The sequence below is a fragment of the Rattus rattus genome, chromosome 4, assembly GCF_011064425.1.
Source record: "Rattus rattus isolate New Zealand chromosome 4, Rrattus_CSIRO_v1, whole genome shotgun sequence".
Classification (NCBI taxonomy): Eukaryota; Metazoa; Chordata; class Mammalia; order Rodentia; family Muridae; genus Rattus; species Rattus rattus.
This window is the reverse complement of record NC_046157.1, coordinates 122,697,309-122,712,696: the sequence shown is the minus strand read 5'-3', so window position 1 is coordinate 122,712,696 and position 15,388 is coordinate 122,697,309. Positions and strand designations below refer to the sequence as shown.

The 15,388-nt window shown below is 43.9% G+C and overlaps 1 protein-coding gene across 2 annotated transcripts in view; it reads right to left on the bottom strand.

Moving 5' to 3' along the window:
- Positions 1-15,388, bottom strand: part of Mfsd6 (major facilitator superfamily domain containing 6) — a 123,783-nt gene that overhangs the window by 3,464 nt on the left and 104,931 nt on the right. Inside the window, exons 4-6 of one of the 2 annotated variants that reach the window (XM_032901081.1) lie at positions 3,209-3,370; positions 2,335-2,433; positions 998-1,278 (exon numbers count right to left, since the gene is read on the bottom strand). In XM_032901081.1, coding sequence (XP_032756972.1) covers positions 998-1,278; positions 2,335-2,433; positions 3,209-3,370 — 542 coding nt within the window. Of the gene's footprint in view, positions 1-244; positions 1,279-2,334; positions 2,434-3,208; positions 3,371-15,388 lie in introns of those variants that run through there. The other variant, XM_032901080.1, reaches the window with a different exon arrangement.

Genomic DNA, 15,388 nt, shown 5'->3' with positions numbered 1-15,388 from the left:
TAGCAGACCTCTCCTGGACCTCTCCGTAATCACCAGCAGTTTGTCAAATGTTTAAAAAAGAAATTACTCTTTATTTCCCCTCTTATTTTTCCTTTTGAGACCTCTTTTAAAAATCACATTTGTTTGTTTGTTTCTTTTATTGTGGGTGCCATGGAGCGAGCATGGAAGTTATGAGGACAACTTATGGGAATTGGTTTTGTTTTTCAACTCTTTGTGCTCGAACTCTGGCCCCCAAGCTTGGTGACAGGTCTATTTACCAACGGAGCGTTTTGCCTGCCCTCCTCTGGGTCCTTTTAAGCTACTGTAAATATAGAGATGACATTACTTATCAAGAAGATGGAAAGATTGATCTAACAAGGGAGTAGATTTATGGCTTTATCCAACCTGTTCACAGAAGGCACATTCCTTTTCCAAAGTCAGGGTACGACTTTATTTATATAATTGCTGATTTTATCAGTACCATTTGACTTTTTTTTTTTTTTTCAGAAAAGCCTTTAGGAATAAAAAAGAACATGACTTTACTTCCCAAGTGAGGCCTCTCAGAACTACACTTTACTGGGTAGGGCCAGACAGAGCCATATGAGAAGTAGATTAGTGGGTTAATTTAGCAGCTGTTTACTGCACTCCGGGTACATGTAATAGTCTCCCTGGAATTCCGAATTATACAGATTAGTAAACACAGTTTCTGAAAGCAAGAGCTGCATATTCTGGCTACAAATAGTATTTTTCTACCCCTAAACCGTAAGAGAAGTGTGGAAAGCTAGGATAGACCTACTTTTCTTTGTTTAAACAGAACTATAAACGCCTTTGTGAAGCCTTGCAGAGCTCCACAAAGCACATTTTCTTCCTATGCTACCTGGGAAACACTCCTGGGACAGAGCGATCCCAGGCCACTGAAACCCTTTGCTTACGTGCCTGTTTTTCTGTTTTCCATGTGTTTTGATGAACAAGGTGGGAGTGATAGTGCGGGAGCCACCCTAGCCCAGCAGAGGGTTACCTGTAAAGGCTGGATCTCAGAAGCGCGGCTGTCTCTTGTCAGTCGCATCAGCTCTTTAACTTGGTAGAGCGCATAGACAAAGGTGACCCAAGGAGAAGAGCTGACCCCCCAGGCGGGTTTGTTCACATCTTCCTGCTCTTCCTGGTGCTTGGTTTTTTTGGGCGGAAGTCTGGCCTCCATGTGTGGCATGACGTCTTCTGTCTGTTGCTGTACCAGGTCGATAGTTGCTATGGGAACAGGACTAGAGGGAACAGGAATCCTTTCTGCCAGCATCGTCTTATCTAGAGAGAAAAATAATGTTGAAATGACTTTTGAATTTTCTACCTTTAAAGGAGAAGATAATCCTGACATGGTAGTGCATACCTAGAACCCCATACTCCCAGCCGGAGACTGAGAACCACCACCACTGGCCTTTGACCTGTGCCACTCAGTGACATTGAGACACTCCTCTGAGGTTCTATGACAAGCACTGTTCTCTCTTACTACAGCATCTCGGGCAGCATAGAGGGACCAAGAACATGTGCCTTCTATTGGTTTACACTTTTCACCAAAAGTTTCATATCTCCTGACCCGTGTCATCTACAAATTACATTTGCTATAACCTCCCCTCTTTAGTTTTTTTTTTAATTAGGGTAGAGAGATGTTTTAGATGTTAAATGCTAGGCTCACAACTGAGACGTCAGATAACTGTGTTATTTATTTATTTGGTGTGTGTGTGGTGTTTGTGGGAGTGACACAGAAAAGGCCTGAACAGACACCTTGAAGGCATTGACTCTCTCCTTCCAGGTGTGGGTCTGAGATTGTTGTCAGGCTTAGCAGCACCTGCTGCTACCTGCTGAGCTGTTCCCCTAGCCCGCCTTCCCCCTGAGCATGAGGGCTTTAAGAAAGGCATCCCTGTCAGGGGAAACACTCATAGACATATTTTAACAAAGGTAAAGGCATACAGTTTACCCTATTCCTGAGAGTAAATTACCACAGCCTTATATGTATTTGCCTTCAATCTGCAATCTCTTAATAATTCCAGGGAGGTTTGAGGCCACCACTTCAATAACACTTGCACTCTTACAGAAAACAAAACTGAGAAACCGCAATCAGCTCGGCAGCCAGTCTTCTCATTATAGGAGGTGTGCCATCTCTATCATGAGTTCACGGGGACACCACTGAGGACATGTCACTGCAGGCCAGCTGTTCACAGTACAGCAGGGTTCTTGGAAAACCACCGAGAAAGAGGCAGGATGGCAAAGTAAAGCCAGTCAGGCCTGCACATTAGAAGCCTGGCCTCAAACCCTTAACCTCCTACGCTCACCTCCAAAGATGAAAAGAAAGGAAATGTTCACCTTCTTCCTCATCAGGCACTGCCAGCCACTGGATCAGGGCAAAGAGCAGGAGGATCACCAGGCAAGCCATGCCAATCCCTCGGAAGGTTGCAGCAGCCCCTTGAAAATAAGCAGAGCAAGTCAAATGGTTATTCCCGGAACTACAGAAACCTCCCGCCTTACACAGTCTAAACTGGGGCAAAGGAAGCACAGGTTCGCTGAGCAGAGTCAGTGCCCTTTTCTTAGCTGCCTGTATTGGGAGACCGAAGTGCTGGTTCTGCTCGGCAAAGGACTGTCTCAGTCACGTCCATCCCTACATGATGATCAGTGCTGTCTTCATGATGCCTCTCTACCAGCTTGTTCATGCAGTTGGGCAGCAGATCTTAAACAGTGCTATAAATTCACACAACCCTGGGTGCCTTGCACAGAGGACCAAGCAGTCAACAATCCCAGAATGATCTGTCTCAGCCCAACTCAGATTTCCAACAAGAGGGCGAATGAGGCAGACTGACCGTGATGCAGAGACACGGTGACAAGAAGAATGGATAGTGAGGCCTTTCTGAGTGAGGATGACGGATTCTGTTTCTTTCTTACCATTGCAGCAGGTGTGGGGTCCTGGACTCAGCTAAGCCATGTGAGTGTGCTGACTCATTAGTTTGGCTCCGCTGAGGTTGATGTAGCATTTCATCAAGCCATTTGCCAGAAGACTGAGCTGCGAATGTCTTTGCAACCTAATTTTCTGCAATTACCTAAATGGCTTTAAACCTCTTTACAACCTGAGCGTGTGCTTTACAATTATGATGACCACGCAATGTAAAGAGAGGACAGGAATACTGGTATAGTGGTGGTGGGGGACCTACTTTCCCCAAAGGATCAAAAGAAAAATCATTCTTACCAAAATAATTGACCAACACGCCTCCGATCATGGCACCACATCCTCTCCCCAGACCCAGATGAAGGCCTTGCAGGATTCCTTGTGCAGAAGTCCTCAGCTCAGGGGGGACAGCGGCACTGAGGTAAGAGATGCACGCTGCCCAGATGGCTGCGTGCGTGACGCCTACGGAAGAAGAGCAGGCGGGCATGAATGTCTGCTTGGCACTCCTTGGATCACACTTATTTTGTGACATAAATTATTTATTAGACCAGGGATCTATTATAATATGTAGATATACTATGCATAAGTGTAAACATATAGGTCAGTAGCATTAGGGACAGTGACAGTGTTGTAGCATTAGGCACACCCACAGTGTTGTAGCATTAGGCACACCCACAGTGTTGTAGCATTAGGCACACCCACAGTGTTGTAGCATTAGGCACACCCACAGTGTTGTAGCATTAGGCACACCCACAGTGTTGTAGCATTAGGCACACCCACAGTGTTGAGCATCCATCACTGTTATCCATCTTTGGCTTTATCATCCTAATGAAAAGCATCACCCTTTACCCCACAGGCCATTCCCTAACAAACAGCCATCTTTCCATCCCTGTGACAGTCACTGCTCTGGATCTCATACGAGTAGAATCAGAACAGTATCTGTCCTTTTTCTGTCCGCTTGTTTCACTTAGTATGATGTCTCTAAGGTGTGATACCACATTGTAGTATGTGTTCTGCCTCTCCCTCCTTTGAAACACACCTTGGATGTACGCATAGAGAAACCACACTGTGATGGAGCTGGAAACATTCTCCCTGCCTTTTCAGGTCCCAAAGGGTGCTGTATAAGTTGCTGGGACAGGAACTGTTAATAGCTGTACCCAGCTGTGAACTCTGTGATATACAAGTCCAACCTTTCAGGTAAGATGTGCCCACTTGGGTTGGGGATTTAGCTCAGCGGTAGATCGCTTGCCTAGCAAGTGCAAGGCCCTGGGTTCGGTCCCCAGCTCCGAGAAAAAAAAAAGTTAAAAAAAAGATGTGCCCACTTTTGCAACAGTGGTACCACTGTTGTGAGGATAACAACTGCTTTTGGTTTGAACTTAAGACCTTATGCAAAGGAGGAACCTGGTTAAAAAGAAAACACATGGTTGGGAAGATCCTAGATCTTAGTGTTTAGCTAAACTGATAAAGTGTCAACCTGGCTCTAAATATTTGTATTTATACCAATAGAGAAATACTACTGTGGTGCTTAATCAGAGAACCCTTTATCCAGTGAATGGTAGTGATCAAAGATTATGGCTGTAGGAAGTGCTGAGAATAAGTGATAGGTAAGCCCGAAATAAGACATTTATACCACCCTTGCCAAGGTTTAGGGAACACTACAGAAGAGGGGAAGGAAGGAAGGAATGTGGAAGCAGATGATGGGGGGCAGGGCGGCAGAATGCTCTCTTCTGGACAGGCCACAGCTATAATGATCATGAACTCACAGTTGCCATGAATACAATGGTTCTGCACAGGAATGAAACCTCTCATGGGTCAAGAATGGAAGAGAGGGCTCAGAGGGCCTACTCCTTATGGCTGAATGCTTGCTACGGGCAAGAGTCTAGCCGAGGGGATCCTTGACTGCAGTTCTGCAGCTACTGATGAGGCTTCCAGGTCAAATACATAGTTCCAATCCAATGGACACACAGATAGCCCTAAGTAATTTCTTTTTTTTCTTGGATATTTTTTATTTACATTTCAAATGTTATTCCTTTCCCAGTTTCCCATCTATAGGCCCCCTACTCCATCTCCCTCCCCACCTAAGTAATTTCAGTAGGTCACAAAACCCAAACCGAAATTTGTGATCCTGGGAAAGGGGGTAGTAGAGACAAGGTTTGATAGGAGGGGGTTGAGTGCCACAGTGGGGGGGGGGCAATGTAATCATAATACATTCTATACATGCATGAAATTGTCAAGAACAAAAATTACTAATATAAAAATGATTTTCTGTCCCTTTAAAGACTGAATTATAGCCCATTGTACACATATACCACATTTTGTTCCTCTGTTGATTGCATCTGAGTTGTTTACACCATTATTATGAATCGTATTGTTTAAATATTGATATTTAAGCAACTTCAAGTAACTACTTACATGCTGGTGTTTATACAGCTAGAAGTGGACTTTCCAGTCGGGTGGCATTCATTTTAGTTAATGTTTTGAGGAACAGCAATTTACTACAGCAGCTGTACCATTACACACACACACACACACACACACCCCAAAAATCTACAAGTTCTCCTAACCAGAACTTTTTAAAACCCTTTTCTTCTAAGTAGCAATCCAAATTGCTGTGTAAAAAGTGTCTGCTATGCTTTGGCTAACAACCCTGGCAGGCAGTGCTAAGCACCATTAGGTGCTATTGGCTATCTGTACATTTTTTTGAGAAATGTTGACTCCTCTTCTTGGCCCTACTAAATAAAAAACATACCATCTTTGGGATTAAAGGAATGTGCAATAGAGGGGTTTATGGGATCTTATGTAATATTTATCCCTCAACTGAGCCTGATCTGGCCTCACATAAGCAACCTTAAAAGTAAAGCCCAGAAGGACTGCACTGTTTCCAAGTAACCATATCTCAGAAATAAATTTGTATTTATAGGAACGCAATACATCCTGCCCTGGAAATGTGAATCTTAATTCCGAGTCATCTGGGCTGAGAGTGATTAAGGAGGCCCATGGAAACAACAATGCCAACCAACCAGAGCTTCCAGGACTAAGCCACTACCCAAAGACTATACATGGACTGACCCTGGGCTCCAACCTCATAGGTAGCAATGAATATCCTAGTAAGAGCACCAGTGGAAGGGGAAGCCCTTGGTCCTGCAGACTGAACCCCCAGTGAACTAGACTGTCGGGGAAGGCAGTAATGGGGGAGGATGGGGAGGGAACACCCATAGAGAAGGGGGAGGGGAGGGTTAGGGGATGTTGGCCCGAAACCGGAAAGGGAATAACAATCGAAATGTAAATAAGAAATAACCAAGTTAATAAAGATGGAGGAATAAATAAATAAATAAATAAATAAATAAATAAAGGTCTAGTATGTTTTCAATATCCTAATGCTCACAATTCATAGGTCTAAGAAGTGTAAATCAAAGCCCCAAGTTCATAATTATCTTAGGTAGATCAAAGAAAACTAAATATTAAAAAGTACTTATTATGAATATATCTTAACACATTAAAGTTCCATTTTCTCATAGATTAAATCTCAACTTCACCCTCAAAACTTTACACTCTTCCCTGGTCCACCCTACCACCCCTCTACCCCAGATCTACTGCTCTTCAGAAGCTTTCCTACAGAAAAGAGAGGCACTTAGAGAGAGATCAAGATGACACTGTACAACGAGATCTGATAAGGTGATGCCCAAAACCTCATATCAAACATGAGTGAGACAACCCAGTAGAAGAGTAGGTAAAAGAGTCAGAGGGACTCCCACTTTCACAGTTATGAGACCCACAAAATCACAACCTAATTAGCCACAGCAATGTTAAAAAAAAAAAAAAAAAAAAAAGGAGGCCCATGGAAGAACAAACCCTATCCTTACAGTACACATCAGATTACATGCCTTACTAGTAACTTAGAAAGATCAAGTCCATTTCCTGCTTCCCATATATGTTTCCGTCATCATTTTAAGGAAGCAGGGTATTTGGGATTTGTTTGCCTTGCTTTGTCTTTGGTAGTACTGAGTTTAAATCCAGCCTCCTTACACACAGGGCAAGTATTACCACTGAGCTACATCCCTGAACCTATCTAAATTTTAACTAGAAATAACTGAATAGTTATTGATAGCATGCACAGTTAATTAATTTCCACAGATGTCAAATAAACTATTTGCTTTGTCTGGTTAAACAACCACAGCACAGTGGATGTTGACAATCTTTTCAGAATCAAATAATGCCTGGACAGAGACCTAGTTATGATGTTGACATAGTAGCATACAATGAGAACGTTTTCATCTATCTTATTAAAAATGATATTGACCACAGAAAAACACACATGGTATGCACTCATTGATAAGTGGCTATTAGCCCAAATGCTTGAATTACCCTAGATGCCTAGAAACACATGAAACTCAAGACGGATGATCAAAATGTGAATGCTTCACTCCTTCTTTAAAAGGAACAAGAATACCCTTGGCAGGGAATAGGAGGCAAAAGATTAAAACAGAGGCAGAAGGAACACCCATTCAGAGCCTGCCCCACATGTGGCCCATACATATACAGCCACCCAATTAGACAATATGGATGAAGCAAAGAAGTGCAGGCCGACAGGAACCAGATGTAGATCTCTCCTGAGAGACACAGCCAGAATACAGCAAATACATAGGCCCGAATGCCAGCAGCAAACCACTGAACTGAGAACGGACCCCTGTTGAAGGAATCAGAGAAAGAACTGGAAGAGCTTGAAGGGGCTCAGACCCCATATGAACAACAATGCCAACCAACCAGAGCTTCCAGGGGACTAAGTCACTACCCAAAGACTATACATGGACTGACCCTGGTCTCCAACCTCATAGGTAGCAATGAATAGCCTAGTAAGAGCACCAGTGGAAGGGGAAGCCCTTGGTCCTGCTAAGACTGAACCCCCAGTGAACGTCATTGTTGAGGGGAGGGTGGTAATGGGAGGAGGGTGGGGAGGGGAACACCCATATAGAAAGGGAGGGGGAGGGGTTAGAGGGATGTTGGCCTGGAAACCAGGAAAGGGAATAACAATCGAAATGTAAATAAGAAATACTCAAGTTAATAAAGAAAAAACGGAAAAAAATGATATTGACTTCTTTTTCAGATACGTATATTATTTTTATGAGTAACACTAGAATAAAATTCAAAAGTATACTGAGAAACAAAATTAGACTCACTAGTAGAATTCATTTATCTTTAAGAAATGATTTCCAATGAGTCAAAACCATATCAAATGGTCATATGCAAACTTTATTGATGACTATGTCTAAGCCATCAGTTGCAGGATTTATAAGTAGAGGCAGATAAGTGTGTCTATGTATGTGACCACAACATGACATTGTATTTGGGGTTGTGATTTTAGATCACATGTAAGTCCTAAATTATCCTGTGTATAAGGGTTTGGCTACACACAAAAGTATTTGAATAATAATGTGCACAGATCTCTCTCACTGTCTCCTGCTCCCCATCTGTACCTCTTTTCTTCCTTCTTTCTCCATTCCCCTCCTCCTTCAAAATTGTGTTTTCTGACATTTTATTTTCCAAGGAAATTAAAGTATTTTCCAACAGTATAACTTCAGCTAGATACTACATTATGTTTAGAATTTGTTGACTGGTATTGGGTGGCAGTTGTAAAAGAATCTGTGCAGTTAGATTTCTGTTTGGGGGTGATATTACTAGATGATTGTAAACTATGTTCTTTAAATCACCTGGGGGCAGTAATGAGGAGAAATCAGTGATGCACACATTAAAGTTCCTGCCTCTGTCCCCGCATACGGACTCTGCTAGAGCATGTGCTTGCCCTTCTCTGGCTACTCATCATAAGTGTACTGAAGTTCCTTTGTAGTAATTATCACCAAGTCACATAATAGATGTTTGACAAATGTGCTGAGTGGCAATGAATGACCCCCGAAGATCAGACAGGTATGAAGTCCGGTATCTCAGCCCTCCCTAGCTCTACTGGGCTCAGTCAGGACTAAGTTTGAGGACTCATGGAATGAAACATTTTTCCATACTATTCAGACTTTATCTACCAGGAGGCTTAATTAACAGTATCCATTAGCAGTATCCTTACAGCAACTTTCTCTACAAGGAACATAGCCTTCCACTTATTCCTCCAAACCACAGGAACTATCTCTTTTCTACATTTTCCAAAATGAAATTCAAGCACAGAGAGATTAGCCTTGTTCAAGGTCAGAGGGAGAACAGGAAGACAGAAGGGATGTGAAGCTCAGGTGTCTGTGCTGAGAACTGACGTGTGTAAATGGTGTATGGTGGGACTTCACAACTCCACTGCTTTGTGAGGTTTTCCTGACAGTATCACACATGACCAAAAGTCTATCTTCTTAAGAAACAAGCATTATTACCTTGTTCCCTCCCTAAGGAACTGCATGTTCCAAAGTGTTCATGTGCCCAAGAAATTCTTTACCGTATAATATTGCAAAATATGTGTTTGAAAATTGTTCTCTCTTGGTCCATGGTAGTATTCTACTGCAATAAACAAAATATACAAACAAGGGGGAGAGACCCCTTCTTAAGAGACATTTGTACAATGCTACTTGACTTGGGGAAATCAAATCACAATGGCCAGGAGGGGTGAGAAGTGACAAGGCACTGGGAGGTAGAGTTGTTTTGTTCTTGCTTCTGCCACCTGTGCATACACACTAAACAAGATACAGGCTCGCCCTCAGTAACCTTCAGCACAGCAGCGGTGGCAGACCTTTGACTCTGAAAAATCAAAGCACCTGCTCCATCCAGAGTGCCTTTCAAATGTAGGGATGGGAAGAGCTTCTGAAAGATCAATCTGATGAGCCTCAGTAAGAGAGTTCTTTCTCTCCTCCTAGGAAAGGCCTCCACCTGGCAGGCAGTAGAAGGTAATCATTATGGCTAAGGTAGTGAAACCGTCATAACAAACAGGCCTCAGAGTGCTGACTTTGCATAGTAATATCCGTGCATACATGAAGTCCAATGGGGAGGAGACCAGAGGGTTGGCAGCTCTGCTCCACACAGACATTTACAGAGCCAGCTGCAGACTGCCCTCTTCAGTGCCTTGCTATCCCAACTTCCAGCATCCAACAAGCTAGGAAGGAGGGGTGACTTCATATGGGAAGTCTTGTGGGATGGGTTGAGAAGTAGTATTTCATTTTGTACTGGCCAGACATAGCTAACTGTAAGGGGTATGGGAAAAGCTGTACATCCGTAAGGAAAAGAAAAACAAGTAAAGAGCAAGCCTGCCAGAGTTAGAGCCAACGACAACAACGGACTTTCTGAAGAAGGAGAAAGAGAAAAGAGGGGGGAAGGGAGAAGGGGGAGGAAGGAGAAAGGAGAAGGGGAGAGGAGGAGAAGGGGAGGGAGGGGAGAAAATTACGAAGTGCAATTATTGCCAAGGGGCCATGTCTCCACTTTGACAGCACTGTCAGAGGATCTTTTGTGTATCCATTCATCATTATCTTACTATGTGACAGACGGCATTTTACAGCTGAAAAAAGACAAAAAATGGCTCCAGCCATCACTGCATGTAGTGTACCACACAGCAGGGGGTGAAGGGGGACAGGATTTACCTGAAAAAAGAGCCCACAAATGCCCTTAAGAATGTAGCACCCAGCACAGGGCTTCATACTTAGTAAAAGGCCAATGGCCTGAAGCTAGGCAGGTAGTGGGTCTCATGATGGAAGTGAAAAAGGAAGTGTTTGTGGGTAAAACACTCTCTGGATGAAGCAGGAGAAAATGTCCCAATGTCATATACAAACAAAAGAGGGTTGGGAATAAAAAACACTAAATGTATCTCATTTATATACATAAAAGGAAACAGTGATCTCTAAAAACCCCGTCCAATATTTGAGAACCTTATGCATCCTACATTATGCCTTCTGCCTATTTTAGAGCAGGTTTTAGTAGTGTAAATGAACACTAAATGTGTTTAATGTCAAGACTTTGCAATTCTATGGTCTACTGTGTTTTTCCATGCAGCCATGAAAATGACTTTTCTCAATGTAAGTAAAAATACCACATCATCAAAGGTCATTTAAAGACCAGTGTGCACTGACCGGTGATGATTCCCACATGCTTTGGTCATGAGGCCACAGTTGTAACCAGGTGTAACTGCACTTGATTCTCTTGGAAGACAGTCTTGCTTAAAAACATATTTTTTTATTATTTTTAATATTGTGTGTGCAGGTGGGTCTCTGTGAGTGTGCCAGGCCAGTAGAAGCCAGAGACATCAGATGCCCTGAGGCTAGAGTTACAGGTGGTTGTGAGCCACTAGACGTGGGGACAGAGAATCAAATTAGGATCCCCTGGAAAAGCAGTGCTTACTCTTAACCACGAAGCCATTTCTACAGCCCCTGGCAAGATAATCTTCTAAAGTATCTTCTCATTGACATTGATTTTATCTTTGAATGACTGTGTTACCTAGCGCCAACTGGACAATAATTATGGTCATCCACTGCATTAACACTTTGCACCGATTGGTTGATTCTTGTGTATACTGTTGGTCTCTTCTTCTATCTCCAGGCTCTTGCACCAGGATGAGGAGCTTATTGGCAGGGGAAGAGGCAAGCAAATGGTTCTTTATGACTTCCAGATTAGTGCAGATTTTGAAAAATTCCCCAACTAATATAAAGATGAGTGTTTCGGTGAGTAAGTGCCACACACCAGTGTCCTCACAGGCATTGTCCATGGGGAAGAAGCAACACTGGCCAGGGCTTCAACATTTTTTTTTTTTTTTTTGGTTCTTTTTTTCGGAGCTGGGGATCGAACCCAGGGCCTTGCGCTTCCTAGGCAAGCGCTCTACCACTGAGCTAAATCCCCAACCCCAACATTTTTTTGATCCATTCTTAAGAACTATTTCAGGGGCTCCCTCTGCACAGGGACCCAAGAGAAGGAGGGGCAGGCCCTTCTGGTTGCTGCCCTCACGGAGAGCTGAAACCGAGCCCTGAAGAGCGACTTCAAGACCGAGACCAGAGGTAAGACCAACTTTTCTGCTCCAACTAACCTGCCTGGTGGACTCAGGACACACAAAGGCAAAATTCCTCTGGGATCAGACACTTCCAGTTTCTAGCTGGTGCCCAAACCTTGCTGATCCCGGCCCACACCTCCCTGCTCCCAAACCCGGTGAGAGAGAGAGCTGATCGCCCAGACATGTGGGTAATCCTGAGACTGCAGGGCAGGAGAGACCATCAGTAATGCCCACCCTTGCCCACATCCCTGGCCCAAGAGGAAACTGTATAGGGCCTCTGGGCATGGGAAGATAGGAGCAGTCAAGCTGCAGGAGCTCTGCGGTCCAGACTGCACCCGGATCTGAATGGACCCAGTCAAACAGCTCCCTGCACCCAAATCCCATGGGAGGGAGAGCTAGACCTTCAGAGAGGCAGACACGCCTGGGAAACCAGATGAGACTACTCTCTGCCCACATTTCTGACTCTACAGGAAAATGCCTAGCGCCATCAGGGCCCCTGGTGCACAGGGACCGAGAAGAAGTAGGGGCAGGCCTTTCTGGTTCCTGCCCACAGGGACAGCTGAAAGCCAGTGGACAGGAACGAGTACACGCCTGAAAGCAGAACACTCTGTTCCCATAACTGGCTGAAAGACAGCAGGAAAACAGGTCTACAGCACTCCTGACACACAGGCCTATAGGACGGTCAAGCAATTGTCAGAAATAGCAAAACAAGGAACACCAGAGACAACCTGATGGTGAGAGGCAAGCGCAGGAACCCAAGCAACAGAAACCAAGACTACATGGCATCATCAGAGCCCAATACTCCCACCAAAGCAAACACAGAATATCCAAACACACCAGAAAAGCAAGATCTAGATTTAAAATTACATTTGATCGTGATGATGAAGGACTTCAAGAGACAGTCAGAATACAGCAAATACATAGGTGAATGCCAGCAGCAAACCACTGAACTGAGAATGGGGCCCCGTTGAAACAATCAGAGAAAGGATTGAAAGAGCTTGATGGGGCTCGAGACCCCATATGAACAACAATGCCAACCAACCAGAGCTTCCAGGGACTAAGCCACTACCCAAATACTATACACGGACTGACCCTGGGTTCCAACTGCATAGGTACAAATGAATAGCCTAGTTAGGGCACCAGTAGAAGGGGAAGACCTTGGTCCTGCCAAGGCTGGACCCCCAGTGAACGGGATTCTTGTAGGGAGGGTGGTAATGGTGGGAGGATGGGGAGGGGAACACCCATCTAGAAGGGGAGGGGGAGGGGCTTGGGCGATGTTTGTCTGGAAACTGGGAAAGGAATAACATTTGAAATGTAAAGAAGAAATACCCAATTTAATAAAGATGGGGGGGAAAAGAAGCAAGATGACAAAAAAAGAGAACTATTTCAGCTACTAATTAGGGAATTTTGAAGTCAGAAAATAGCAGCCACAGTACAGGATACAGAGGGTAACAAAGCCTGCATCTCTGTATATACAGATGTCTTTGGAGAATTCAAACAGTAAAGGAATGGATTTTTCTTAATCAAGGGGTTACACTATGGAAACAAAACTAGTATTTCGAAACTAATTAGGAAGCAATAAAGTCCTATGTAACTATATAACTGAAATTACGGAAATTTATGTGACTGAAAGTATTATAGAAAAAGCTAAGTGTCAGAGGAGTGTCCTCAGACCAGAAAGCAGCCCAGATCAATACAAATGGACAAGGGGGCTTCTACTCTGAAGCAAACATTTTAAAAATCTTCTAATAACTGTAAAATACTTGACTTTCATAAGCCAGTTATTGACTGGTTTTGTCTATCATAGTCAGTCAGTTAATCACATAGCAAACTACACATGCTTCAATGATTAAGCCAGGCAGAGATTTTCCTATGTGGGGGGTAACAGCTGGAATCATGTCTAGAACAGAATTTCTGCTGTCAGATAAAGCCTGGATGCTAAATGTCTTAGAAAGCTTTTCTGTGAGCTTCCAAAAGACAATGAGAAAGAAACAGGACTCTTACCCCCTTGACTAGCATACTTCATGGAATAGACTGAGACCACAAAGGTCAGCCCAAGTCCTGTGCTACTGACAGGAAAGCCACTCTCATGGAGTCTTAACCCTACTCCCACTTCTTAGAGCCCACAGAGGAGCCAGCCGATTCTCACTTTTCAGTACTGGAAACATTAGCTCAAGGAACTCTAAAGGACCTCCTTGGGGGCTGGGGAGATGGCTCAGCATTTAAGAACATTGGCTGTTTTCCCAGAGCACCTGTGATTGGCTCCCAACACCCACTGGGTGGCTGACAAGCACCTGTAGGGCAGTTCCAGGGGATCCGATGCCCTCTTCTAGCCATTGTGGGCACATGCATACACATGGTGCACATAAACGCACATATACACATTCACATAAATAAAAATAAATTTTCAAAAGGAGCTCTTCCACCATAGCAGCCCTGTCCGGCTTCATTCTCCTTAAATACATTTTTGTTTGTTTGTTTGTTTGTTTACGTATGTAGGTATTTTGCCTGAATATATATATATGTGTGTGTGTGTGTGTGTGTGTGTGTGTGCATCATATGCACGCCTGATACCCATAGAAGCCAAAAGAACGGCATTGGATCCCTTAGGCCTAGAGTTACAGATGGTTATGAACTCCCATGTGGGTTCTGGAAATTAAACCTGGGTGCTCTGAAAGAACAGACAGTGCCTTAAACTGCTAAGCCTCCAATAAAACAAACCAAACACGTACTTGTTTACTTTACATGCTGGACAGGGTGCATGCATATGGCAGTGTGGAAACCAGGTGACAGTTTGCAAGAGATTCCTCCTTCTACCATGCGGGTCCCTGGAATTGAACTCAGGTCATCAACACATACTAATACCAAGAATACTTGTGATCACATCCACTACTGAGTCTTTCTGTGATTTACTACAACTAACACCTACACAGGAAAGGAGCACAGCCCATCTCATCTTGACCTTCACCAAATGTCACAAGGCCAGGTGTCTAAATGCTCCTTGTAAAAGTAATGGTGAAAAATAAAAATAATCTCGGCCAGTATTACCAACAGCACCGCCAGCACTCAGACCCGCTCGTAAGTCACTGCAGACTCAGCATAGCAGAAAGTCTGACTCTTGGATGGCGCTGCCAGTTGCTTGCTGAAAACAGTAGCTGACCTTCTCAGAGAAGGCTCCAAGAGAGCACTGACCACCTCACAAGGAAAGAGCTGATGGACAGAGTCAGTCACATGAACCCGAGGAGAGGTGACTAGCCGTGTGGCAGGTCTTAGAATAGAATAAACAGGGTTAATTAAGTTACAAGCAAGTGGGAAGGAGCCAAAGCTTTAGGAATAGGCATTTATTCATAAATAATTCAGTCTCAGAGTCATTATTTCTGGAACTTGGGCCTGGGTAGAGAAGCCTGCAGCTATAGACTTCCCTTATTCTTTTTAAGAGGCTGCTCTTGGGCCAGTGGGTGGATCAGCAGGTAAAAGTGCTTGCCACAAAAGCTTGGGAACCTGACTCTGATTCCTGCAACCCA